At 37.9% G+C, this 27,641-nt stretch overlaps 2 protein-coding genes across 2 annotated transcripts; one reads left to right on the plus strand and one right to left on the minus strand.

The window, feature by feature from the left end:
• Positions 1 to 757: 757 nt before the first annotated feature.
• Positions 758 to 14,267, minus strand: LOC132117960 (probable ATP-dependent RNA helicase DDX23). Its single transcript, XM_059527363.1, has 17 exons — positions 14,127 to 14,267; positions 13,185 to 13,366; positions 12,986 to 13,099; positions 12,438 to 12,531; positions 12,294 to 12,359; positions 12,077 to 12,215; positions 11,848 to 11,981; positions 5,455 to 5,567; positions 5,066 to 5,209; positions 4,214 to 4,439; positions 3,913 to 4,058; positions 3,108 to 3,285; positions 2,105 to 2,347; positions 1,828 to 1,979; positions 1,626 to 1,734; positions 1,370 to 1,544; positions 758 to 1,231 (listed from the first exon to the last, which is right to left on the minus strand). The coding sequence occupies exons 2-17, from the start codon at positions 13,364 to 13,366 to the stop codon at positions 1,008 to 1,010; spliced, it is 2,439 nt and encodes an 812-aa protein (XP_059383346.1). The 5' UTR covers positions 14,127 to 14,267; the 3' UTR covers positions 758 to 1,007.
• Positions 14,268 to 15,300: 1,033 nt separating this feature from the next.
• birc7 (baculoviral IAP repeat containing 7) lies at positions 15,301 to 25,153 on the plus strand. Its single transcript, XM_059527364.1, has 7 exons — positions 15,301 to 15,918; positions 16,951 to 17,050; positions 17,654 to 17,735; positions 17,828 to 17,867; positions 19,582 to 19,794; positions 24,485 to 24,538; positions 24,721 to 25,153. The coding sequence occupies exons 1-7, from the start codon at positions 15,360 to 15,362 to the stop codon at positions 24,921 to 24,923; spliced, it is 1,251 nt and encodes a 416-aa protein (XP_059383347.1). The 5' UTR covers positions 15,301 to 15,359; the 3' UTR covers positions 24,924 to 25,153.
• Positions 25,154 to 27,641: the final 2,488 nt, after the last annotated feature.

The following is a 27,641-nucleotide window of genomic DNA, read 5'->3' on the forward strand; positions in this document are numbered from 1 at the left end:
CACCCAAAAATTAAGTGGTAAGCCATCAGTGGTTCAAACGCAACGGTATGAAGCGACAATAATATTTTTTTGTAAATGAAGAAAACAAAAATAACGACTTTATTCAACAATTCCTTTGTCAACAGTCTCCTCTGTCTCTCTATACCATGCACTGTTTCTATGTGTATTTAACTGTGATTTGAAAGAAAACAGCGCATCCTTGTGGTGCAGCTGACACAGAAGAGCATACGCAGCATTATGTAAAGACACAGAGGAGACTGTTGACAAAGGAATTGTTGAATAAAGTCGTAATAAATAATAATAAAAAAAAAATTGTTTTCTTTGTTAACAAAAAGTATTGTCGTCGCTTCAGAATGTTATGGTTGAACCACTGTTGGCAGATGGACTATTCTGACAATGTCTTACTTTTCTGGATCTTTATTTATTTTGTGTATTTTACTTGGCAGTCTATGGGACAGTCACAAGCCTCCCGGTTTTCATCCAAAATATCTTAAATTTTATTCCGAAAAACGAACAAAGCTTTTACAACATTTTCATTTTGGGGTGGAGTATACCTTTATTTATGTTCCAAACCTGTAAGACCTTTGTTCATCTTCGGGAACACAAATTAATATATTTTTGATGCATTTTCTGACCCTCCATAGATAGCAATGTAAGACAACAGGTTTTACTCATCCTTTAACTGAAATCTACAGATGCATTATTGAGTTGGTATTTTTACACAATTTAAAAATCAAACACAATTACATATAATGTGTAAAAAAAAGAAAAGATGTGTGCTGTTCTACAATGTTATGTTTGACTAACTGTGCATCAAGGGATGACTTCTCTCTGCTACAGCTTTCTTACAGGTTTCTACACTTGTGATTGGTTTATCTGCCAGAAAACTGATCCCCTGGTTTACTGTTGGTCTCTTATAAACTTGGTTGCAAATAATCTGGTGATGAGACACAGCACAATCACAAGATGTACAACAGAAAACAAACAACAAGTGTAAATGGTTCGGCTCAGGCAAAGATGGTCTCCTCTCTCCTCTTCTTGGTAAGGATGGTGCCGGGCTTGTGCTGGGCGTCTGGGTGATTGGCCAGCTCGGGGGGGCAGGTGGACACGGGACTTTCTAAGATGGCCTGTTTCAGGTCGTAGAAAACAGAAGAGTCTTCTTTGGTCAGGAAGGTCATCGCCATACCACTCTTTCCAGCACGACCCGTTCGGCCAATACGATGGATATAGTCTGAGAAAAGAAACATAGTTAAAAATTAATCCTCCAAATAGGAACGTGAAACAGGAAGTCTCTTGATATAACCATTTGACAGTTCTAAAGGGCAAAGGATAAAAAGTGTCAGAATAGTGCTGAAGATGCTGTACTCACCCTCAATGTTCTTGGCCATGTCGTAGTTGAGGACCATGGAGACGTCCTGGATGTCGATACCTCTGCCTGCCACATCTGTGGCCACCAGGATGTCCTTAGCTCCCGCCTTTAGGTTGGACAGAGCGAACTCTCTCTGTTCCTGACCTTTACCACCGTGAAGTGTACAAGCGTTGTACTGCAGGACAGAAGCAAACAAAGATTGAGAGTTTATGACGGATAGATACTTCTAGAAAGCATCACAGACATTAATACTTACTCCAATCTTCTCCAAAGACTTAGCCAGCACATCACAACCTTTCTTCTGGTTAACGAAGATAATGATGGGCGGCTCGAAGCCACTTGCCAAAACATCCAGCAGCTTCTTCCTGTTTACCACACAAGAACATTTGAGAGAAAAGGTAAGTACATTTCTGACAACAACTTCCACTTGATTGGTTACAGTTCATGTGCACGCTGACCTCTTTTCACCCTCGGACATGAGGATGACCTTCTGCTCCACCCTCTCGTGAGGTTTGCCTGCAGAGCCGATGTACACCACCGCAGGCCGTCGGAGGTAGCTTCTGGCCAAACGCTCCACTGCAGGAGGCATGGTGGCCGTAAACATGACCGTCTGAAAAAACATGAGAAAGGACGTGCAATTAAAGGTTATCGTAGGAGGAAAAAAGAAACTTCGTAATTCATTGTTCACTGTCAGCTATTTCCTGTTAAACCATGGTAACTCGTGATATCTGTTACCTGTCTGTATTTGTGTTTGCCTGACTCAAAGTTCTGCATCATTTTTTCGGGGTCCTCCGCATCATCCGTGTCTGGCTTCTGATTGGTCACAGGAATGTACTCCAGAATCTTCTGGACGTCGGGTTCAAAGCCCATGTCAATCATTCTGTCGGCTTCGTCCAGTACCACATACGTGCATCTGCTCAGGACGAGGTAGCGGTTTTCCAACACATCGATCAAACGACCAGGTGTAGCTATGACAATCTGAGGATGAGGAGCAAAACATCAGATCTACAACTAGAATGAGGTCTTACAGTATTATTAATGAATGAATGAATTATTTATATATATATATATATATGTATATATGTATATATGTATGTATGTATGTATGTATGTATGTATGTATGTATGTATTCATGCATGAAGAGATCATTTGCAGAAACATAACTCAAAAATCATGTTTTTTTTTTTTGACCTACATTCCAATTAATATCAACTGCAGTTGGGTCGTTTTCATTAAATAATAATAAATAAATAAACAGCTAACTTACACAATAAAAGCATAATTGAAAAAAAAATATATATATATATATTTTTTTTTTCCTTAAATCTTACTTTAATAAAAAATTTATAAAAGCTGAGTTTATCTGTTTTTGCAAATAAATTCCATATATATATATATATATATATATATATATAAATTAATTTTTTTAATTTTATGTTTATTTAGTATTAGTATTTTTGTGTGTTTCTTTCATCTTTATCAGTTTTATTTAAATGTCTTTTTGTATTATACATTTTTATAATTAATTTCAATTTTAGTAGCAGTTATTTTAGTACATCATAAAAATGACAAATGTTGCTTTGGCTACTAGCTGAAATGTGTTTTTTTTTTTTCTCCAAGTAACATTTTTTCTTTGTGGTTTTACTTTATACTAAACCTGCCACTAACATAAAAAATGTATCATTATGAATAATCAATGACAATTTAGAAATAACATGAAAGGGATCACGCTCTCACCTCACAACCCATCCTGAGTTTGAAGCCCTGATCCTCTCTGGATATTCCACCAATCACAGCCACTGTCCGGATCCCCAGTGGTTTGCCGAATTTAATCGTCTCCTCCTCGATCTGCTGTGCCAGCTCACGAGTGGGGGCCAGAATGACGGCATATGGTCCCTGATCTGAGTCCTCGATCCTACAGTCACAAACACATACAGAGTTTCCCACATTAGATCTGATTCCACTTAACAGGTGTTGGCATCAGTGATGCGCGTGTCAATGTATAAACAACACGCGCCCGACCAACGTTTTTAACTAACCCGCCCGCAACTCGGACCACAAAAAAAGAAAAAGAAAATATTGTACCCGACCCGCTTCCTGACCTAGATTTTTTAAAAGTAGTAAATGCTCATCGTAGCGTCATTGGGCCAGAGACGTAGGAAATAGGGATTTGCTTCTCTTCTGGAGAGAGCAGTTCTTAGCCCCATCGAATTGACGCATTCGTCGGTAAAATACAGGTGTGTATACATTTTATTTTATCTGTAAAATCATTACTATGCTGTATACCGTTAAATTTTATGCAGAGCAACATACAGGCATGTGGGATGAATCACCTTTAACGAGTGTCTCGGTCTTTTCGAGTGATGGAAAAGCCTGATGCTTTGCATAAAATAAACGATTTTATTCATAAAGATACAGAATACAAATATTCCCTCAGAGCTGTTTACTGTTTGTTTTAACCGCAGGCACCCGCTCATTTTGGATCAGCCCGCACATCACTGATTGGCATATAAGAGCGGGACAGAGAAAAGTGAGCTCTCACCTGTCAATCTTAGGCAGAGTGGTGATCCAGACCAACAAAGGAATGAGGAAGGCGGCAGTTTTACCACTGCCAGTCTCGGCCACACCAATGATGTCACGGTTCTGTAGACCAATAGGAATGGCCTGCCTCTGGATAGGTGTGGGATCCTGACAAAGAATAAAAATGTATAGAATATACATTTTTAATATATTCAAAGCATTTACATTGATGCCATGACACAACAAGCCATTTTAAACACATGCTGAACAATCTTAACCTAAACATGGTAATTGAGAAGCACACCAAACAAACACAAACTGACCTTATAGCCACACTTTTCGATGACCTCCAGAATGTGTGGCGGCAGTGAGTACTCCTTCCAGTTGCGGATGGGGTTGGGGATCTTTCCTCCTTTGGTCGTGATGCTGTAGTCCTCTCTAAAGATTCTCCAGTCTCTGTCTGTCATCTCATCCATCTTCTTCTGAGACCAGTGCCGGTCGTCCCAGCGCTGCTTGGCCTCCTTCTTTCGCACCTTCTTCAGCCTCAGTCTGTTAAATACAGAGCATTTAATAGCATACATGCTGTGAAAATTTGATTATGCTAATAATGCTTTTTTTAGGGAATTTTTTGTAAATACTGAGGAGGGGGGGGGGGGGGGGGGTCACCATCTAGTATTCACAATTAAAAAATATAAAACAGGTTGGGCATACAAAAAAATGCGGTCTAATTCTCCTTTTTTTAATAAAAGAAGTCTATTATGCTCACCAAGCCTTCAGTAAAAACAGTATTACAATCTTTCAATTTAAAAAACTTTCTATTGTAATATATTGAAAAATGCAATTTATTTCTGCAATGAATACCTGAATTTTCAGCATCGTTACTCCAGTCTTTTGCGTCACATGATCCATCAGAAATCATTCTAATATGATGTTTGGTGCACAAGAAGCATTCCTTATTATCATCAATGTTAAAAACTTGTGTGTGTGCATAAGAACAGAATTTATTTGAAATAGAAAACCTTGGTAACATTATAAATATTTTTTTTTACTGTCATTTCTGACCAATTTAATCCATCGTTGCTAAACAGAAATTTTCAATAAAAAAAAAAAAAAACTCTTGGTAATGGCAGTTTACATACAATCCATCAATATGAAATGTAACGTGTGGGACTTACTCCTCTTGCTCCTTCTCTTCAAGGGTCCGTCTCTTCTCCATCAGATCTCCGTAGAATCGGGACTGATCTCTCTTCTGCTGCTTGAGGTCGATGCCGGCGATGAAGCCTCGGCCGTACAGCTGAACCTGATGCTTTTCTTTATAGCTAAACACATAAACAGAGCTGTCAAACCTGCGTTCTTGTACTGTCAAGTAATGCTTTAGCTTCTGTATCATATATACGATAGTAATATGTACAATCCAACTGGCTAAACATTTGCAGACCTAAAAAGAGTTACCTAAGGCAGGTAAGATCAAATGCAATGCAGTAAAATACATAAAATAATCTGGACTTTTATGTGCAAACATCAATGCAGTGCAGTTTTTTCTGGCCTCTCATGAGATGCTCACATTGGATTGTAGTCGGTTGATGTATCTTCAGACGCATCCCACTCAAAGACAAACTTCCTGTCATTCAGATGGCGTGTACGTCGCCGTTTCTTCATACCACCAAGATAACGCTCCTGGAGAGAAAATAAGTATTGGTTCACCATTCGTCAAAAAGACACATAACCACATAATTAAAACATTATGCAAAGATGATTATTCTGATGGCAGACACTACATTTAAAAATTTATTTCATAAATTTTTTTGGAGCCAAGATTTGCTGAGCATATTCCCAAAGGGACATTTAGTAACAGTTCACTTATGCTTAATGCTTTTCCCACCAGCCAGGTTCAGCTTATTGCCAAACTGTTTATGTAGACTGTAAAAATTTATTTAAATACAGATTACTGGACTACATTTTACAAGAAAATACCATTACAGTTTTTCTACTTGAAAACTTCACTTTTAATATAAGTTGAAACCAGCTTGGGCTTTTTAATTATTTGTTAAATTTACTAGCAATTTCTGAGGATAAAATGGTTTGAAAAATCCTACACCAAATGTTAAGTGCAATTGTTACAATTCTGTGCAATCTAGTATTTCCATATTTTACGCTATAATCTCTATAAACTCTATAATCAAGATTAAATAAAGACTTGTAAATAAATAAACAAACAAACATATACATACATATATATGTGACCCTGGCCCACAAAACCAATCTTAAGTGTCAAGAAGATTTATAGATCATCTGAAAGTTGAATAAATATGCTTTCCATTGATGTGGGGTTTGTTAGGATCGGACAATAATTGCCTGTGAAACAATCAGGCAATCTAGGGCACAAAAATAGTTCAAATTAATTTTTAGCAATGTATATTACTAATTAAAAAATGTAGTTTTTCTATATTTGTACAACAGGAAATTTACAAAATAACTTCATGGAACATGTTCTTTACTTAATATCCTAATGATTTTGGCATAAAATAAATATTTATAATTTTTTTTACCATAGTTATTTTTTTGGCTATTTCTAAAAATAGACCACAGTGACTGAAGACTGTTTATATAAAATTAATTTGAGTAAAAATGTGTGTTCTTTACCAAAAAAGTGGGAAGATGAAAACCACCCTTTTCTGTTTCAAACTTTCACGTAGCATCTTTAGGTTATAATAACATTAAAATTTCAAGTCCAGTTTTTGATTTTCAAAGATTTTTAAAATGGACTTTTCAATACCGGCCAGATACAGTACTGATTTTGGCAGAAACGCGATAAAAAAAAAATCAGTTTATCGTGTTTTGGAACCAAACTCTTCATACACTGAGAAAAAATAATAAACGCAACACTTTTGTTTTTGCCCCTTTTTTTCATAAGCTCAACTCAAATCTTCACAAATCTGTCTAAATCTGTGTTAGTGAGCACTTCTCCTTTGCCGAGATAATCCATCCACCTCACATGTGTGTTATATCAAGATACTGATTAGAAAGCATGATTATTAGGCCTTAGGCTGACCACAGTAAAAGGCCATTCTAAAATGTGCAGTTTTACTGTATTGGGGGGTCTGGGGGTGGGGGGAGGGTCCAAAAACCAGTCAGTATCTGGTGTGAGCACCATTTGCCTCACACAGTGCAACACATCTCCTTCTCATAGAGTTGATCAGGTTGTTGATTGTGGCCTGTGGGATGTTGGTCCACTCCTCTTCAATGGCTGAGTGAAGTTGCTGGATATTGGCAGGAACTGGAACACACTGATGTATACGCCGATCCAGAGCATCCCAAACATGCTCAATGGGTGACATGTCTGGTGAGTCATGCTGGCCATGCAAGAACTGGGATGTTTTCAGCTTCCAGGAATTGTGTACAGTAACATGAGGTGATGGTGTGGATGAATGACACAACAATGGGCCTCAGGATCTCATCACAGTATCTCTGTGCATTCAAAATGCCATCAATAAAATGCACCTGTGTTCATTGTCCATAACATACGCCTGCACATACCATAACCCCACCACCACCTTGGGCCCCTCGATCCACAACGTTGACATCAGCAAACCTGGTGTTGGTTACACGTGGTCTGTGGTTGTGAGGCCTGTTGGATGTACTGCCAATTTCTCTGAAACGCCTTTGGAGAAAGTCAAGTCAAGTCAAGTCACTTTTATTGTCACATCACCAAAGCACATGTGCCTTGGTGAGTGAAATTCTTTTGAGCTTGCTCCAGAAATTGCAGAAACAATTAACATATAACCATACAGACTTCAACAGATGAAAATGTGCAATATGCACATACATATAGTCAGTACACACAGTGTACTATTAGACATAATTACAGTTAACACTACACATTATACGCAGTATGTACATACATAGTTAACACTACACATTATACACTATACGCAGTGTGTACATATTCTACATTATGTAAACATACACGCATAAAAATATGCTAAGGTGAAACAGAGTGTACGTGAACTTGATACAGAAATGTCATGGATGTGCATTGGATGGTATCCAGCGGTAATGGGTAGGGTAATGCAGTGTGTATGTATAGTCCAGTGTTAAACTGTTGGAGTTAAAGTGCACTGTGTGGCATAACATATTGTGGGAGTATGCTGTAGTGTGCTGTAGGGTGTATTAGTTCTGAAGGCTTATGGTAGAGAAATGAACATTCAATTCATGGGCAACAGCTCTGGTGAACATTCCTGCAGTCAGCATCCCAAATGCACGCTCCCTCAAAACTTGGGACATCTGTGGCATTGTGATGAAACTGTACATTTTATTGTGGCCAGCCTAAGGCACACCTGTGCAATATTCACACTGTCTAATCAGCATTTTGGTTATCTCAGTAAAGGAGAAGTGATCATTAACACAGATTTAGACACATTTGTGAACAATATTTAAGAGAAATAGGCCTTTTGTGTACATAGAAAAAGTCTTAGATCTTTGAGTTCAGCTCATGAAAAATGGGAGCAAAAACAAAAGTGTTGCGTTTATAATACCAAAATATTTCCTTTTTTTTTGGAAACAATTACAAGTCTCTCCTGTGCAGAAATAAGCAAATTAACAGTTATTTTATAATGAAAGTACAAGACTTAATAAACTATATTCAATCGGCAACCCGAAACAACAATTTAAATATGAATTCTGCATGTCTTTGCGTTTAAGGGGTCGTATGATACGATTTCAATTTTCTTTTCTTTTTGGAATGTATAAAGAAAATAAAGTTGCATAGACTAAAGTCTCAAATCCAAAGAGATATTCTTTATAAAAGTTCAGGCTCATCCACGCCCCCCTAAATGGCTCGATCCAACACACCCCCACATCTCTACGTCACTATGTGAGATGATTTACATAACACCGCCCAAATGTTCACGCAAAGAAAAAACGTACGAACATATCTTTTGTTCTAGCTGATGCTGCCACCACCATATTGTGGGTTCGCTGTGTGTTTAGTTTTAAAAGCGAAATTAGGATGAGGACTGTTTCCTGAACCAGTAGCCTACAATGCGTGGCAGTTTAGTTAACCGAATCTTCTTAGCGAACCAGTCAAACCAGTTCACCAAGTCACTGTACTGTACCCATGACCACCCCCTGGATCCCATGTCCACCCCAAACCTACCCATGTCCACCCCCAGATCAAATGGTTCCAATTACTCTTGTACATATTGTTGTTCCAAAATATAGTTATATGTCATGTTACACATTTGTACTTACACAAACCATCCTGAGCGTTGTTACATGCATGTAGTTACAGAAATATTACAGCTCTAGATACTATGTAGCAATGTGTACTTACACTATGGTTACATACTACATACACATCTAGTTACTTTCTATCTATCGATATCTGTATCTATATATATATTATAATTTAGTGGCGTTCCATCCATATAAACTGCAAATGTGCCACATACCCAGGTCGTCAAAGAGAATGAGTTCACTGGCTAATTATAAACATTATTATGAGTTGATCCCTTGTTATTTGAGATGTGACTTAAAGCTTAAAAATGGTTGGGAATAAGTATGTAAAATTATTTATTTAAAAACAACCGTAATTTTTTATAAATCTACGTCAGTGATGGAGGCTTCCAGGTAAGTAGATTCTCTGCAGCTTTCTCGTCTCCGCTCTGTTGCTATGACTCGATTGTAGTGCGTTCTCAGTGAGTGCGGGTCTGGGGTTGATTTCATGTGCAAAGTAAACTGTCCAAGAAATACTCGCCCAAGCAGAAAAATGCACTGTTGCTGCCAGATCTCAATTGCCGAAAATTATACTGTGTTTGATGCAAAACTAACTCACCTAAATCATATGAAAAAAACAACAACAACAAAATACTACTGTATATATTCATGCTTTCTCAAGCAAAGCAAATTTTGATAGTCTTCTAAAAACATATCTGATCATAGATATTGTTGAAGCTGATGTCAACAAACCTAAGTAGTAAAAAAAAAGGTTTATAAAAATATATATCAGGAAAAAAAAAACTGAAAAAAAATCTTGTTTTCCGTGTACTCCTGTCGCTTACAGTTAAGCACCCCCCAAAAAAATGTATTCTGTCATTTACTCACCTTCATGTCGTTTCAAACCTTTCTTTTGTGGAACATGTTTTGGTTACCAATAACTTTCATTGTATGAACAAAAAATACTGAGATGTTTCTTAAATCATCATCTTTTATGTTCCATAGTTTGCGTTTGGCTGTTGAAGCCTAAATGTGTAATAAATTTTGTTTAATCAAATAAAATATTACTTTCTAAAGCTAATTTTTTTGTCTACTTAATACTTTCTCCTTTAACACAAAAAATGCTTTAAATAATCTTTTATGGGTATTTTCAGTCAAATATATTACTGAAATTTACTGTTATTGTTATTATATGTTATTAATTAGATTTAGGGCTGCAACAACTAATTGATCAAATTGATTATTATCGATAATGAAAATCATCGACAACGATTCTCATTATTGATTAGTCGGGTCTGCCCACAGTGCACGTCCAACTTCAGCCAGTCGCATCAAATATCAGCACTGAATAGAGCATTTCTATGGACAAAATGCATCTACAAATATTGGAAGAAAAAGAATGAGCTCCTGCAGGGAAAGTATATGCTGCCCAAAACATGAGAAATCTTTATTTTAAGCTTCAAGCTGATGTGTAATGGCCTGCCCTGTCCGTCACTGTCCGTCGTGACAGATACGTGTGTGTCCTCAGCACAAAAAAAAAAAAAACGTTCAGTTAACGGTCATATCCATCTGTAAATGTCACAAATTCACTCATCACTTCTGCATAAAGGCTCGTCCTGACAGTCTGCGTAAGGTTGAAAAGTGCAAAAGTGCGTTGGGCGTGTTCTTGCAGAGCATTACTGATTTTATTCGTCTTTATTATCTTTATTGTTTTATTTTTTGATCTAGAGATTTAAACTATATTCTATGTAGCCTAGAGCGATTAACAAATTTATTAAAACAAATTCATGTAAGGTTATTAACCAATTTTGTAAGGTTTTTACCACTGCTCCTCTTTTTATTTAGTAGTTACCAAAATGTTAAGCTTTCTGTATTGGTTAGACCTCCAATATGCGTAAACTCTTCAGTAACAGTGGCAAGCTATTTTTAACGCTATAAAATAATTATTGCTGTTATCTGTGAAAGAAAGTCAGAAAGAAATAGTCAAGTGCTTTGTTTTTTTATTCAGATACATTAGTCAAAAAGTACATAAACAATATCAGCAAGCATGTGAGCCATTATCAAAGGCAAAGGAGGCCATTTTTGTTTTTATGTAAATAAATACTATTTAGTTGTTTCAGTTTGTTATCAGTCCAAATATTACAACAAAATTTTTTCGAATTTGTTTTTTTTTTGGCAGATTCCTAAAATATGTGTGTTTTGTCTTATGACAGGAGGTTAAGCACTGTATGCGTTTCATAGCATTCAGTTGGCAAATTAGTTTTAAGGTCTTTGGGCAGAATGTGGAAAAGTGTGTTTTTGTCAGTAAAATTAAAATAAAGAAAATAGGGGTTTTAATCCGATTCATCGATTAATAAAAAAATAATAATAATCGGACAACTAATCGATTATCAAAATAATCGCTAGTTGCAGCCCTAATTAGATCACAGATTTTAATCAACTGACAGCCCTAATGTATAAATGTACATACATATGGATCACTGGTGCTCCACTGTATGTTATCAGGTTAACTTTCTGCTAGACACATTCTGCTAACTACTAATTCATGAAATAGTGACTGGTAAAATTCAGTGTAAGCTACGAAAAATGTCATGTTTTTTTCCTATACCCTCTATGTTTTGCAATGAACTAAATGTTTAATACGATTTTTTTTTTGTAATGATTCCTCTCAGCCAAGAGATTGATCTAAAGTGGTTAGTGTTTTCTCCAGCTGAGAATGGGAAGACAATGTAGGACTCTTCACCTTTATGGCCTGCAGCTCTTTTCCTTTGTCTTTCTCTTCTCTAATTTTCTGACGCCCATCGTCTTCATCATTCCCATTGTTCTCTCTTTCCATCCGCTCCCTTCTTTCCCGCCGTTCTCTCTCCTGAGGATCCTCTGCAAGTTGGATTAGGTAAGATGATAAGAAAAGAGAGGAACTGAACAATGTATGATCATGTTTCTACAGTTGCTGCAGTAGTCCTGCCTCTCACCTAACATCTTCCTGCCGATGTCCTGAAATATTCTCCGTTTCTTCCTCTCCTCGTCCAGCTGTCTGCGGCGTTCCTCTGTCTGCTGCTCCCTCCGTCTGATGGCCTCAGCTTCTCGCTCCGCTTTAGACAAGAACTTGGGCTGCAACAGGAACAAATGTTTAGAAAAAACAACAACAGCGGGATGCATTTTCATGAATATAAAAAAAGATCTCCTTACCTTAGATTCTGCCTCTTCTTCTGCTTTCTTCTTAGCAAGCAGCTCTTCAAGAGAAAGAGGCTGCACCTGGGACAGTGCAGAAACTGTGTCAAAAAAGTGCACAGTACGCAACATTCAAACTTAAACTGACTCCTAACAGAGCACCTTCTCTTTCTTCTTCTCATTTTCCTCCTCTTCCTCTTTTTTTACATCCTTCTCCTTCTTTATTTTCAAATCCTTGGATTTAGGAGAAGTGCTCCTGGGAGGAAAAAACATTAAACAGTATTAAAGTCATCATGAAATCAACATCGAAAATACTTCTTTTAATGGAATATTGCAGTGTTCATAATACATTTATAATCATCAGTTTTCTTTTAATTCATATGCCCATTTTTTTCTCATTTGAGAATCCCTTGGATATATGTCATAATGATTTTGACTTGTATTTAATGCAGATTTGTATTTAACGCTATTTATTTATTTTTCGGCATCATATTTTGTGTGTCAGAGATTCTCTTATAGTAACAATGTCATAATATTATAAGTCCTTAAAAGTAAAATTAAAACTTTTAACTATTTTCAATACATTACATAAAAAATTAATCAAGTTGATAGGATCAATAAATATAAGTCATAAAGCACTTGCACCAGGTCATCTTGTCATATGCACTGTTCGGCTCTAAAAAGATTTCTGAGGTGAGACTGATTCAGACCTTGATTTCTTGGACCGGTCTTTGTCCCGTCTGTCCCGGTCTCTTTCTCTGTCTTTGCGGCTCCTGTCTCTGTCCTTGTCTCGGTCTCTTTCTTTGTCTTTTAAACGACGATCTCTACACACAGAGAAGAAGAGTTCAAGCATTAGAGTACAGACACATTATAGCACTGATCTGAGAAGAACAGTATAACCCTACACACCGCTCAAGAGATTTGGACCGGCTGCGGGAGCGCTTGCGTTCACGGGATCGGTGTCGTTTGCGTTCCCTGCCCGGAGACACCTTCCGATCACGATCCCTGGAGCGAGACCGACTGCGCTTTCGGGACTCCCGCTCCTTTCCCGCGGCGTCCGGTTCCTTCTTATCAGACGGGTCTCCCGCCATCTGGAGAAAGGACAGAAGAGAGGAGAGAGAGTGAGAGAGAGAGAGGAGAGTGAGAGAAAGAAAGAGGAGAGAGAGGAAAGAAGAGAGAGAAAGGAGAGAAGAGAGAGAGAGGAGAGGGAAGAGAGAGAGAGGAGAGGGAAGAGAGAGAGAGAGAGAGGAGAGAAGAAAGAGAGGAGAGAGGAGAGAAGAGAAGAGAGAGGAGAGAAGAGAGAGGAGAGGGAAGAGAGAGGAGAGAGGAGAGAAAAGAGAGAGGAGAGGGAAGAGAGGGGTTGACTGATGACGAGGTTTGTTGACGTTGACACCAAGGCTGCGTAAGTGTCAGATCATACGCACTTACATTTAAAAAAATATTTTTGTTTTCCAAAACGGTACAGTATTTATTTATCAAGATTTACCAGATTATTATATAGACATATTTGACAGGAAAAGGCATTTTGTTTTGTTTAGGATAAATAATTAGTCACATTTAAGTCTAATCGATAACAATTAATTCATGGCTAAACAAGGTAACGTTAACTAGAGTATTAACGTTACATGTGCAATGATATTCCACAGCGGGATAGTATTGCAGGTCTAATGTTATATTAGTTACAGAGTTTTAATAATATCGTTTACTTCACACTGAATGCGCAGCAGTGAGCACAGCAAATAAACCTTTAGAAACCAGACAAAAATTACTGTAACGAGTAAAATCAAGTTATTAGGAACACACTCGGCTGGACTGTGATTAAAACGGTAGAAATCAGAAGCCTTTACTTACCTTGAAATATCAAGAATCGAGTCTCTTACGAAGCCTGTGCGTTTCACTGAGACGCGGTTACGATTGGCGTCAACAGATGACGCACTTCCGGTGGGAGAGGCTTCTGAAAACTTCTTTTAGGTTTAATGTTGGTTGGTAACTCCTCTCAAAGGCGCATTACAGCCACCTACTAGACTGTATTAGAATGACATCAAATGAGAGGTGGAGAGAAATAATTTTTTTTTACATTATTTCACTTAAACCAGTGTTTTTCAAAAAAAAAAAAATTCTCACGCACCCGTGAGTCCCGCGGAGCTGACCTGGGCTGGCTTTCACTATCTGGGCTACGGTGAAACGGTGCAGTGTTTCTGCTGCGAGGGGAATACGTGCTTAATCCAGTGGAATGCTTTCCTATTCTGTACAATGTTGTATTTAAACCAGTGTGACCATTCTCAGATAACATCTCCTCCCTTGGGCTTCTGCCCTTCTTCGTGCTTGTGACCATAGATCTATGCTTGTGACTACTTGCTGTGGGGGATTATGGGAAATGTAGTCTAAAAAACGACGACGACTATAATAATAATAAATAAATAAATCAAAATTTGTAAAATGTAAAATTATAAATTGAAAGTAGTTGATGTTAACAGCGCTTGACTGATTATTTTGGATGAGTGAAAGGTAAATGGGAGATGAAGCTTAATAAAAAAAATATTTTAGAATGAAATGTCTATAACAACAACCTGAAATACTATGAGCTTTTTACTTTAACCCAAAACATTTATTTTATCTTTTAATTCGTTTTGTGCTTTTATCCATTTTCTTTAAAATAATAATAATAACAATAATAAAAAACTAACGTTAAACTGAATGTACGGTAGTTTAGGTAAATGTTTCGTTAACAGTGCTTGACTGTATACCATAGTAGGCTATACTTTGGATGAGGGAAAGGTTTAGGCCTACTTTGAAACAACCTGAAATGTCGATTGTTATTATTATTATTTTTATTATTATTATTACTTTTTTTAAATAACAAAAATACATAATTATGACAAAAATGAGACAAATATTTTAATTCTAACTATATAAAATCTAAATATGTACAGGGAATAGGTATGTTCATGTGAAAGAGACAATCATCATGAAGGGCGTCTATTGTATGAGCTCTATTCAGGGCTTGGCCACAGCGCAGATCATTTTAACAGCTGCGTATTCTGGAAATGTGCGCGCTTTAGTGAACGCGCTCTGTCACTGGCGATGACAGGCTATATGGCCAGCGGAGGGGGGGCTGAGGCACACTTCAACAGTCCACTATGGGAGCACAGCAGGATGAGGGGAGATCGTGGACATGAGCGCGAGAGCAGCACGCGGATCGGGATGCGGAGTGAGCAGGAGAGACTCCAGACTTTCCAAAACTGGCCCGCGGACGCGCCCGTGAGTCCCGCGGAGCTGGCCCGGGCTGGCTTTCACTATCTGGGCTACGGTGACACGGTGCAGTGCTTCTGCTGCGAGGGGATCCTGAGGTACTGGGTACATGGAGACACTCCGCGGGGGGAGCACGAGAGGCACTTCCCCGCGTGCGGCTTGATGATGGGCAGGGATGTGGGCAATGTCCCGCTGGGCTCTCCGGACTCAGTGGACGGGCAGCTCTTGAGTCAGCTGCAGCGGCTGACCGTGGATGAGCAGGTGTTGTCTGGACAGGCGGTGTACCCAGAGATGGAGTCGCAGGACAGCAGACTGTCCTCTTACCAGAACTGGCCCCCGGGAGCATCGGTGCAGCCAGACGCGCTCGCGCAGGCCGGCTTCTTCTACACAGGTGCGTCCCAGACTGAAGCTGTTTTGTGAGCTAAGCGAAGTAATTGAAATGAAACTCCACACGAAATTATGATTTCATGGGATTTTATGTGGTTTCCCCTAGGTGCGGAAGAGAAACTTTCTTGCTTCTGTTTTGTGCCACCACAATCACGCGCTGGCAGTCACGCGCACTGTGAATGAACGGAACGAACCAGAGAGCGCGCGAGCAGCCGCGTATTATGATGATGATACGAATAAAAACAAAATGCATATCCAGTACAGATATGTTAACTTATAAAGTGTCAAAATATAAACAACCACGTTCATTTAGGCCTATAATAACATTCTTTGAAAATTTCAATGAATTTAAAACGGACCTATTTAAATAAGGCTGTTTACTGTTGTGTCGGAACTTTATAAAAGTAGATTAGAAATTACTTCGAGCCAGGAGGAATGTAGAGTTTTCATTTTAGGGGGCTCAGCCCCCAATGATGGTATAATAATAAAATAATAATAATAAATAGCCTAAATGTTTGACTAATAGGATGGTATACCCTTCTAAACTTATTGCAGTATTCCGTATTGCATAGCTGGGTTAACATTCTAGTAGGTTACTGAATAAGCCAGTCTTCCTGATCTCTCTCTCTCTCTCTCTCTCTCTCTCTCTCTCTCTCTCTCTCACACACACACACACACACACATACACACACACACGCGCGTTTATTGTACTTAACCAAAGTTTCACTGCATTTCTAGTACAAACCTCATTCTTTAGCTCAAATATGCTCTAGCTTCTTTGCCACATGCACTGTAATATGTTTTATATTTAAAGTAAAATTTTCAAATGAAAATAGCAACATGATCGCTTTATAAAGTACGCTATTAAGCCCCCCTAAAAATGGCCTATAGTGACACCCATGCTTATAGAACTTAGGATTTTCAGTTCACAATTCTAGAGAAAAGACTCTTTTTGCAGGGTTAAATATATTTTCTGCATTGTATCTGTTAAATGTAATGTGTTTTTAGAAGATGGTAATGATTGTATGTTTCCTAGGTCATGGAGACAATGTGAAGTGTTTCTTCTGTGATGGTGGCCTGAGGAACTGGGAACCGGGAGATGACCCTTGGCAGGAACACGCCAAATGGTTCCCTCAGTGAGTTTCTGTTTCTGTTGCTTTTTTCTTTTTCGCCTGAAATGTCAGTTTCAAAATCAGTCTGATGGAAGGCCTACACTGATTTCTAAGGAGAATGACTTCTGTTTCTTTTCCAAGTTCCCCTAATAATGTCCAAGACTATAGGCCTACCTTTGATTAGCGGATACGGAATTCAGTGAAAAGGGCCATTTGCTTTACAGAAACAATGCACATGTACAGCTATATAGAATCAATTAATCAGTTCTGACTTTATGTCTTGCAATTCTTTTTTTCTAAGAATTGAAAGGTAAGAGGTCTAAATTGTGAGATTATATCACCCTTTTTATTATTTTATGTTGGAAATGGGCTTCCATACTCTCCACCTGTGAGTGCGACAGTGATACATTTACAACAGTGAATTCCACAAACTAAACAGTAGGGGTATATGAAGTCGCAAAAACACAAAACAACAAAAGAAATCACACAGGAAGGTTTAATTCCACAATAGCTAAGTACAATACAAAGTAGTGAATACTAAAGAGAGATTTTGTAGTTTCAAATCTAAACTGTTTCATATCAGATTGATGTTGTTTTGCTGTTTTTATCGTTTATGTGCTTCCAAAGATGTGAATATTTGCTTCAATCCAGAGGACGGGAATATGTGAGCAATGTCCAGCAGTCTTACTTCAACATGAATGAGAGCGTGGTAAGAAATAATGATGCACCTAATCATCGCCTTAAGGTTCATTTAACAGCTATATTTGCTATAGATTTGAAATGTTTTTCTTGGTTTTAAAGGGTGGATCTTCGTCATCAACTGCAAGAAGCATTACATCAGGCAAGTCAATCCAAAAGAACGTACTCTAAGGTGTTACAGTGCAGGGGTTTTCAAATGTTTCAATAAAACTATGGACTCCAAAAATGATGATCCTCCTGCAAGGGGCTCCTCACCAAAATATAAAGACAGTTTTATTTGATCTTTTGATGTATAGAGCCAATTATACTGTGTAGAAAATCATAAAATAATTTTCAAATGTATTTGTACAGCTTATTGCTTAAAAGTAGCTTTAATCAAAATAAAGCCATTTAATTGGTAATACAGAAAATTGGTAATTTTCATAAAAAAACTATATACAGACATGTTTCTTGCTTCTGTCAAAATACATTAGTAATATTATTTTATCTCAAAATTCCCAAGGGCCCATTAGCACCCCCCCCCCCCCGTGGCCCTTGGGGGCGTCTACAGGCCCCTATTTGAAAACCCCTGACTTGACGTACTTCCTGCAATTCTTATGTCCTGTAAAATGTTCCATTTTTGTATTTAGGGCTTGTGTTATATGGATAAACAGAGTCTTATGTGTGCTTATTACACAGTGCTCTAGAATACTTGATTCTGATTGGTCACTCACAGCATTCAGCACTCAAATATTTCTGAATATAATAACCATTGTCGATGATATGGTTATCAGTGATTCCTACATGGCTGTATGTGTATAATGTCTCTAAAACGATCAAATAATCTCAAATAAGTATTTACTATATCTATTTCTGAGGCAAGAAGCTGTGTAATAAGCAGGAAATATCCGGTTGCATTTTATGTTCCTATTATTATTATTCCAGCTCTCACAATTTATTTCTCATCAGGCAAAGGACCTTCTCTTCTTCTCTTTCCTAACGTACTAACAATGATGGTGATCAGTGTTACCCTAACAAAGCCTTTTGTGATGCAGTGTTGCAGTTTTAAATGAATGTGTGCTGCTGGTAAACAAACATTCTTTGCATAAACCACTTTATAAATTACTGCAGCAGCAGCAATATCTTGCTTTGCGTAACACATCATACACACAAGCTCTTTTTATACTTCTACTTGTGAGGACCTGGAAGAGACTTAGTCTCTAAGTTAAGCAGATTACCACGCACTTAAAGGAAAAGTTTACCCCAAAACGAACATTTGGTGAAAATGTACTCACTCTCAAGCCACCCAAGGTATAGATGAGTTTGTTTCTTCATCAGATTTAGAGAAATGTAGCATTACATCACTTGCTCACCAATGTATCCTATGCAGTGAATGGGTGCCGTCAGAATGAGAGTCCACACAGCTGATAAAAACATCACAATAATCCACACCACTCCAGTCCATCAGTCAATGTCTACTGAATAATATATAAGTCTTATGTCCATAATTTTGTTTTCTGCAGTGAAATTGCTATTTATAGATTCTCATTCTGACGGAACCCATCCACTGCATAGGATCTATTGGTGAGCAGGTGATTTAATGCTACATTTCTCCAAATCTGTGCTGTTCCGAACTCATATGCATCTTGAATAGCCTGAGGGTGAGTACATTTTAAGCAAATATTGATTTTTGTGTACACTATTCCTTTAAAACATTTTTAGATTTTAATAAAAAACCGGTTAGGCCCATTTATGAACATTTTTACTAGTGATAACGTTCTCACTATGAATATTTTAGTAAATGTGGCCCTCACAATTGAAGTGCACAGTCTCTGTTACGCATGCACTCATGTTCCTGTGTGCTGTCCCGCTGGCAGAGGTGCTGGGTGGGCAGAACTCAGTGGCGGCAGCCATGTTGTCCCCTGTGGTGCAGGCGGTGCTGCAGATGGGTTTCCAGCACTCGCTAGTGGAGGGTCTGGTGCAGTCACGCTACCTGCTCACCGGCTCACACTACACCTCAGTCTCTGACCTGGTGAGCGACGTCCTGCAGGCCGAGGAGGAGGAAAGACAGACGGAGGAGCCCAGACCAGGTCTGTCAAAGCAAATCTCAATTAACCTAAAGGATGCTATTGACCAATGAATTAATGCAGAGGCAAGCAAGGGATACACTTACAGCCTTTACACTGTCATGTACTGTATAAAGGTTCTGAAATACCTCATTTTCAATTAAAAACATTTTGGAGTGTTACTGTACAGAAGTTTTTTTTTTTTCTTTTTTCCAGAAAGGTGTTTCATGAGCTGAAGCATCTGTTAAAAACAACAGTACAATCCATTGAACGCACTGTACTTTATCCCTCACAGCTTCATTTTCATTCCTGTCAAAAATGTAATATAGTCCTACCGTGACTAGATAAAGAAGGAGATATTTCATCCTTAAATTAAAATTCAGGTATTATTTACTCTAGTGTTATTGATGTTGCATGCCCTTCTTTGTTTTTGGACCAGAGAGAGATAGAGAGACAGAGATAGAGAGAGACCTTTAAAATCTGATTTATTTTACATTGAATTTTCCAGAACATAGTCCAAAAAAAGAAAAGAAAATATTATATAAACCAACATCTTAAAACATTTTTCAAAAAACCTTAAAAATCCTAAGAAAATAAAATAAAATTATAATAATACAACAAACTTCTCTTTTATAACATTCCAAAACTTAACTCATAATCTTGCCCTCCACAGGGCTTACACAACACACCTTCGGTTCCCCACATCAAAAAAAGGTCTCAATATCATTGATCATTTCATAATAATCCAACTCCAGCATCAAGCGTCCTTTTATAAAACCTTTTGACATATGCACTGGATCTACTCCACTTAAATTGAGAGTCTTGTTTTTCCTGGTTAACCAAATTGCCATCTTAGCTTTACCAAAAATAAAATTCAGTAACACAACTTTTTGTTTATTTGTAGCACTATATTTTGGCCCAAATATAAATAACCCATTAGTAAACAAGAACCCCAACCTTTGACAAACATCTTTTAGCACCCAAAAAAGTTCACTTAATCTTGAACATATAACAAAAAGATGATTAACTGTTTCTGATTCCCCACAAAAATTACACTCTACACTATGCAAAGAATCCAGATGTGCTTTGTATCTGTCTGTAGCTATTGCCCAATGTACAATCTGCCTCTGAAAATCACCCAATCTTTTCTCAATGGGCTTCTTGTACAGGGACCTCCAACTACCTCTGTTCTAAAAGTCAACAGACTCCCTTCAGTCTCTTCCCAATCTCCCACTTCCACAGATACACGTATTTCAGGAAATAATTCATCAGAATTCTCCAAATGTAATATCCGAAGACAGAAGAGATTCTTTATTTCCTCCAGCAATCTTTGAAGAACTCGAAGAGACCGAATTTCTATTTGAAGACGCAATTCTTCTGCTGTAATCCACTGGTTGTTAATCTTTAAGTGTCCAATTTTACAAATGCCAGCTTTAATCAGATAATTATGAAGAGTGCCTGAATTCAGTAGTTCAGTAGACAAAAGTCCATTAAAAAACAAAGGTTCCTTCAAATTCCAGACATCGACTCTTACCACAGAAAAAATCTGTCACACCTGTAAAGCTGAAGCATAAAAAGATGTGAGTCCGTTAAGGTCCATATTCTCCAAGTTCATTGTCTGTCAAGACCCAGACGACCCACCCTCCTCAAGAGGGCACATGCCACTTCCATCCAGTTCTGATCTTGATAATTTGAAACCCATTTTTCCCCATTGTACATTTTCAGGAAAAACTGGTAAATCTTCTATTGAATGTTCAAGACACCACAAAGCTTCAGGTTTACTGCAATTTAACTCTGCGGATGATGCCTTTTCATACAAACATAGACACTGATTGTATTTACATCTTTTTGATTCTGGACAAATACAGTAATATCATCTGCATATGCGGTAAGCTTAATTTCATTATGAATATTATTTCCTATACATATACCAGACACATTTCTCCTAAATAAACACAACAAAGGTTCAACTGCTAATGCATACAACTGACCAGACAAAGGACATCCCTGTCTGATTCCCCTTTGCATTTGAAATGGTTGACTTAAATCTCCTCCAATTTTCACTAAACATGAAGCATTTGTATACAAGATCTTAATCCAGGATAAAAAACCATCACCGCAACCAAAAGCTTTTAGTGTTCTGAATAAATATTCATGGTCTACACGATCAAACACCTTCTCTTGATCTAATGATAGAAGACCTAAGCTGGTACCATTTATTTTACAATAATCCAGTAAATCTCTCACTAGAAAAATATTATCATAAATTCATTAAATCTGGAATACAATATGATTGATCCTTTGAATGATATTACCCAAAACACACTTTAATCTATTGACCAAAATTTTTGCTAGAATTTTATAATCAGTAGTGAGGATGGAAACGGGTCTCCAGTTCTTCATGAGACTTAGGTCTCCTTTTTTAGGAATAAGAACAAGAATAGCCCTCTGACAGCTCCTGGGAAGGCATTGTTCCTCATAACGTTCCTGTACCACCTCATAGAAGTCTCTAACTATGATTCCCCACATAACTTTATAAAATTCCCCCGGCAGACCATCAATACCTGGTGCACGGCCAGGTTTCACCTGTTGTACTGCCTCAGTCAGTTCTTGAAAGGAAAAAACACTGTCCAACCTTTCTCGCTGTTTTTCATTAAGAGTAGGAAGTTGTTCAATCAAGTCCGATGTACTTTGTGGATCTTTTCTCCAGCTCTAAAAAGTTCTGAATAAAAGTCCACAGCAATTTTCCTCATCTTCTTTGGGTCAGACGTTTTAGACCCATCAGGGAATGTCAGACAATGCATTATATTCTGCTTTTTTGAGACTTTTTCAAGATTAAAAAAATATGTAGTTGGTGCATCCATATCACGCACTGAGAGAAACCGTGACCTTATTAGTGCCCCCTTAGCTTGCACCTGTAGAAGAGAGGTAAGAGCACTCTTTCTCTCACATAAGTTCTCAGTCATTACAGCATCTGGTTGCAGCAGCAAATTCAATGTAATCTGCACTATTTCCTTCTCTAAGTCGGTGATTTTTCTCTTAAACTGTGTTGTAGAGAAAGAAGAAAACTGCTGACAAAAAAATTCTAATTTGTGTTTTTCCCAATTCCCACCACTTAATTAAATTTTCATATTCACAACTTTTTACAACAAGAAGGCGACCTTTTTCTAATTCTACGTTTAACAGTAGCTATATCTACATTGAGGTAAGGTGAAAAAAGTATGGCTACCCCAGCACTTAAATTGGTTCCATGGCTTAGAGAGTAATTGCCCTCCCAACACAATCCCCAATCTGCCTCATTACTCTCAACACTATGAGTTTCTTGTAAGAAGGTTACATGCGATTCTTTAAGCTTAAGAAACTCAGTTAATAAACCTCGTTTTTCTCTATTCCTTTAAAGAACTAACTTTTATGATTTGCATGATAGAGGAGGGAAAGAGAAACAAGAAAGAAAAAAGACAGAGGAAGAAAAAAAAATAAGAGCAGCACCCATCACCATGTGAACCTATTTATTTTTTCTCTTTCCTTTTAAACTTTTACAAACTACTGTAGCCAGTTTCTTCTTCAAACACACGTCATCATCATCGTCATTCTCAACAAACTGTAAACCACTTCCACTAGCCTTTTCAATTTCCATATCCTTGCCACATCTGATCAGCTCCTTCTAAAACACCAAGCACTTTAGGAAGAGAAGAGTCAATCATCTGATCTTGATAACGGCTCCTTATCTGACTCAACCTGTCCTTCCCAAAGCTCTGTTCTCAAGCGAATGAATACGTCCACTGTTGGTTGGGCTTTTCTCTTGAGTCTTCTCTATTTGTTTTTCATTCTGTACTTTTTGTTTTTTACTTTTCGATTGTGGGTCTTTTTTCAGCTTTGTCAGTTTTACCGCGATCCGACTGCATTCTTGTTTCATTGTTTTCAGTCTCTGCACTTTTCTCCTCGTTTTTGTCTCAGTGAGGACAAAACAATTTTTGTGGCCTACGTCCCCACAATCAAAGCATCTCATACTTTCTGTAGTTGCAAAAATCATATAAGAGCTTTTGCCGTGTTGTATATACGGAAGGACACCTCCAAAAACTTTGTCGATGCTTGCAAAAACATGAAAACCTGTCTCCGAAAAGACGTTACGTGCTTCAGTGCGTCGTTCTTACAGCCAAGAGGAACAGCTCTAATTGTACTTGCAAATTTGACAAAATGACTTAGTTCTTTTATAATCACTTTGTTTTTAATGAACGGGGGCGCATTCGAGATTATGACACACGTCGCAGGTGAACGCAGAGGTGTCACCTGCACAAACGTGTCCGACATTTCGATTCCACTCTCTACGAGCACATTCACTAATTTTTCTTCCTCTAAAAACACAACAATGGCCTTGTTCATCCTAGACGCCGAAACAATCTTATCATGGCCAACAACCTTTCCCATAGCCATAAGAACATCCTCCACCGTGCAAATTTGATCTGGAAAACATTTGCAACCGTTTCCAATAGAGAAACCCGGTGTTCCCTTATTAGAAGGCGAGGCCATGTTTAACATGAGACAGAGAGACAACATGTCCTGTTCACGCTTGTCTATATCAAAGCAACAGAGAAAGGAAATTTGGAAACGGATTAGTAAATAATGACATAATTTAAATTTTTGAACTTGTCTTTTAATTTTCCGATAATGTGTGCCATTCATTCCTCTAACATGTGGATGTTTGTTCCCTCAGAGACTGTGGGGAGGCAGAGAACACCAAGAACGCAGGTCTCAGACAGGGAGAGAGGTTCATATTAACATGCTTTCGTGGCACTTTTAAAGTGTGTGTGTGTGTGTGTGTGTTTGGGTATATCCTAATCTTCTCTCCATCTTGTAGCTTCAGGGATGAATCAGATCATACTATCAATCATCTCATCTGACCCAGACTGATCTGAAATGTCGTAACTTGTTCATTTGTGTGTTTTCTAGTGCGATCAGACCGGAGTCCGGAGGAACAGCTGCGACAGCTTCAGGAAGAGAGGACCTGTAAGGTCTGCATGGACAAACTCGTCTCTATGGTCTTCATCCCCTGTGGCCACCTGGTCGTCTGCACCGACTGCGCAGCCAGTCTGCGCCACTGCCCCATATGCAGGGCAGTCATCCGGGGAAGTGTGCGAGCATTCATGTCATGAAGCGCAAACACATGTTCATATACTGCATTGTACAACAGTGTCATTAGCAAGAATTATACTGCACTCGGGATATATAGTGAAAAATACTCAATAAATGTTACAAAGAGCTTCCAAATCAGCATCAGTGCTCTGAAACATGGACATATTGCATGATATTTGGCTATACATTAAAGCTACAGGGGTCCAGAAGTTCACTTCACATCTAAAGTCTAATTTAATACATTTGAGAAAATATTTATAAATTATATATAGATGCAGTTTAACTGCAAGAACATCTGATCATCTGTACGAAAAAAGGCACATCTGTACATAAAGAAAAAAAACAAGGTTTAAATGAGATTTTTAAATCCCAGATTTCTTACGTGGACTTTTGGACCCTACAGTAGTTTCAAATGTTTTGCATGCTTGTAAGTTCTGGACAAAGTTGATTTTGTGTCATGCCAAAGGGAGCAGCTTTTGTACATTTTAAATCTTAAAAATATATAAAATGAATTTTCGTATGGCAGTTTATAAGAGACCATATTGTAGAACAATATTTTATTATTGCTGTATTAACATTGCACTTCTATTTTCATTAAAAAACAATTTGCATTGCACATCTTTGTCAAAGCTCTGCTTCTGTTACATATTAACCCTCATACCGAGTTCCAGTAGTTTTGACCCGTAGAAAATGATGTTTTCGCATTGGACTAACACCTACAGACTTTACTCGAAGAGGGTATAACACAAACAAGACATGTAGTTAGTAGATGAATAGCATACTTTTATTAACAAACATCTATTTACACTCTGGTTAGCAAACGTGTTGATGGACAGGCAGTCAATAAAGAACTATGGAGAAGAGACCAAACACAGAATAGAGAGACAAAAACACCTGTAAAGAGACGAGGGGAGAGGTGTGATATAAATCAATATCATTCTGTTTCTCCTTATAACACTTCTGCAGCAGACTACCATTGCTGGAGTATGTTGAAGATCCTAAACTCTACAAATACAAAAGAGAGGGGTAGAAAAGGCAGTTTTCCTGGTCCATAGACTCGAGTTGTCTTGTACAGAAAGACATTGAACACTAGGGGGCAGGACAGATCCATGACCATTATGAGGATCCGACAACGTTGAACAAGATAACTGTAAGTCGTTATTAAGCTGAAAACGTTAGTTTATGACATTTAGTTCATTGCAAATTGATAAGGCTTCCCCAAACTTCAACATTTAAAGGATAAGGTCATCTAAAAATGAAGATTTTCATCATTTACTCACCCTTATGTTGATACAAAACTGCTGATTTACTTACTTCTGAGGAACACAAAAGAAGATGTTCTGTAGAATGTTCAAGCTGCTCTTTTCCAAACAACAAAAGCAAAAAGCTAATACAGGACTTCATATGACTTTGAACATACAGTAGTCATATGCAATCTTAAAAATACAGGTGTCAAAATGGGGTTGCCATAGAAAAAAACAAAACATTTTGGTTCCCCGAATAACTTTGCAGCGAACAGTTCTTTAAAGAACCTTTTTTTTTCTTAGTACAGAACAATATCTATTACACAAAAGGTTCCATGGAACTCTTCATGGAACCCCAGATGCCAATAAAGAACCTTTATTGTTAAGAGTGACCACTTTTATGGTGCTTTCTTTGACTGGAAAAAGAGCAACATGAGCATTTTTCAAAAGTTCACCTTTTGGCATTTCAAGGGAATAAGAAAAACTTAAAAGCAATAGCAACATCCAGTTCCTTTACTATCAGACCACGAGCACCCAAAATGCTGCCGATACAGTACACAAGTCTCATGATATGAAACATCTGGGATAACAAGCAACTATCAGACTATGAAAGTTAGCGAAAACATACTGACCTTTGGCCTTCACATCTCAGTTTGGAAAGAAATACACAGTCCCTCTCTTCAAAACATGTCACACACACTATGATACATGTCAGGTCAGTCATTTGTGCTTTGAGGTTTATGTTTCCAGTAAACAGCTACAGTAGCTCTGCATCTACAGTGAAAGACATTGACAGCCACTCAACCGCTACTCATATTCACAGAACGACATGCTGACGATTTGTTCACAAACTAATATTTGATCACAAAAGCACCATTCAAATGAAAGAACCGTTTTCTGTTTCGTAACATCAGCCAGTCCTGTTATAATATCAACTGAGGTTATGTAATAATTGTACTGCCAGTGACTACCAGAGGAAGGCCAAAACTAGTTTCTGTTCGATCTAAAGGCTGATGCAAACACACTGTGCAATACATGAGGATTATTAACATTAAAAATACAGACAACATGCACAGTAACCCTAAAAATGTAATTGCATTAGATGCAAATCAATTAATAAGCATCTGAAAACAAATCAGCCGGACAACTGAATAACTATTATACATTATTTCATGTGATTTGAGTGTCTAAATACAGTGATTTGGGGTTCACTGCATATAAATCAAGTCTTAAAGCAAAACAAAAAAGACTAAAACTGAATTTTACAGTGAATTATGAGAATGGTACATCAAACTATGACACAAAACAACTCAGAAAAGCTCTAATTGTTTCTTGTATTTATATTTTACACTTCCTTTGCTACTATTTTTGACTGCCACAGGAGGCCAGCTTGCTTTGTCTATTTGTTGTATTTTTTATGTTTTCCTCCTCTCTGCTCCCTGCTCGGTTTGACTGTGCAGATCCTGTGTGAAGGTACACAGCACACAATGGCCC

Source organism: Carassius carassius, chromosome 37 (genome assembly GCF_963082965.1).
Source record: "Carassius carassius chromosome 37, fCarCar2.1, whole genome shotgun sequence".
NCBI lineage: Eukaryota > Metazoa > Chordata > Actinopteri > Cypriniformes > Cyprinidae > Carassius > Carassius carassius.

What these genes read in the sequence shown, in the direction of transcription:
- birc7 (XM_059527364.1), top strand. Translation starts at nt 15,360, where the DNA reads ATGACAGGCTATATGGCCAGCGGAGGGGGGGCTGAGGCACACTTCAAC. An exon ending in CACGCCAAATGGTTCCCTCA is followed by an intron (nt 17,051 to 17,653) that starts GTGAGTTTCTGT and finishes GTGCTTCCAAAG; the next exon opens with ATGTGAATATTTGCTTCAAT. An exon ending in GACGGAGGAGCCCAGACCAG is followed by an intron (nt 19,795 to 24,484) that starts GTCTGTCAAAGC and finishes TTGTTCCCTCAG; the next exon opens with AGACTGTGGGGAGGCAGAGA.
- LOC132117960 (XM_059527363.1), bottom strand. Translation starts at nt 13,366, where the DNA reads ATGGCGGGAGACCCGTCTGATAAGAAGGAACCGGACGCCGCGGGAAAG. An exon ending in ATGAGAAGAAGAAAGAGAAG is followed by an intron (nt 12,360 to 12,437) that starts GTGCTCTGTTAG and finishes GCACTGTCCCAG; the next exon opens with GTGCAGCCTCTTTCTCTTGA. An exon ending in TCGAAAAGTGTGGCTATAAG is followed by an intron (nt 4,059 to 4,213) that starts GTCAGTTTGTGT and finishes ATTCTTTGTCAG; the next exon opens with GATCCCACACCTATCCAGAG.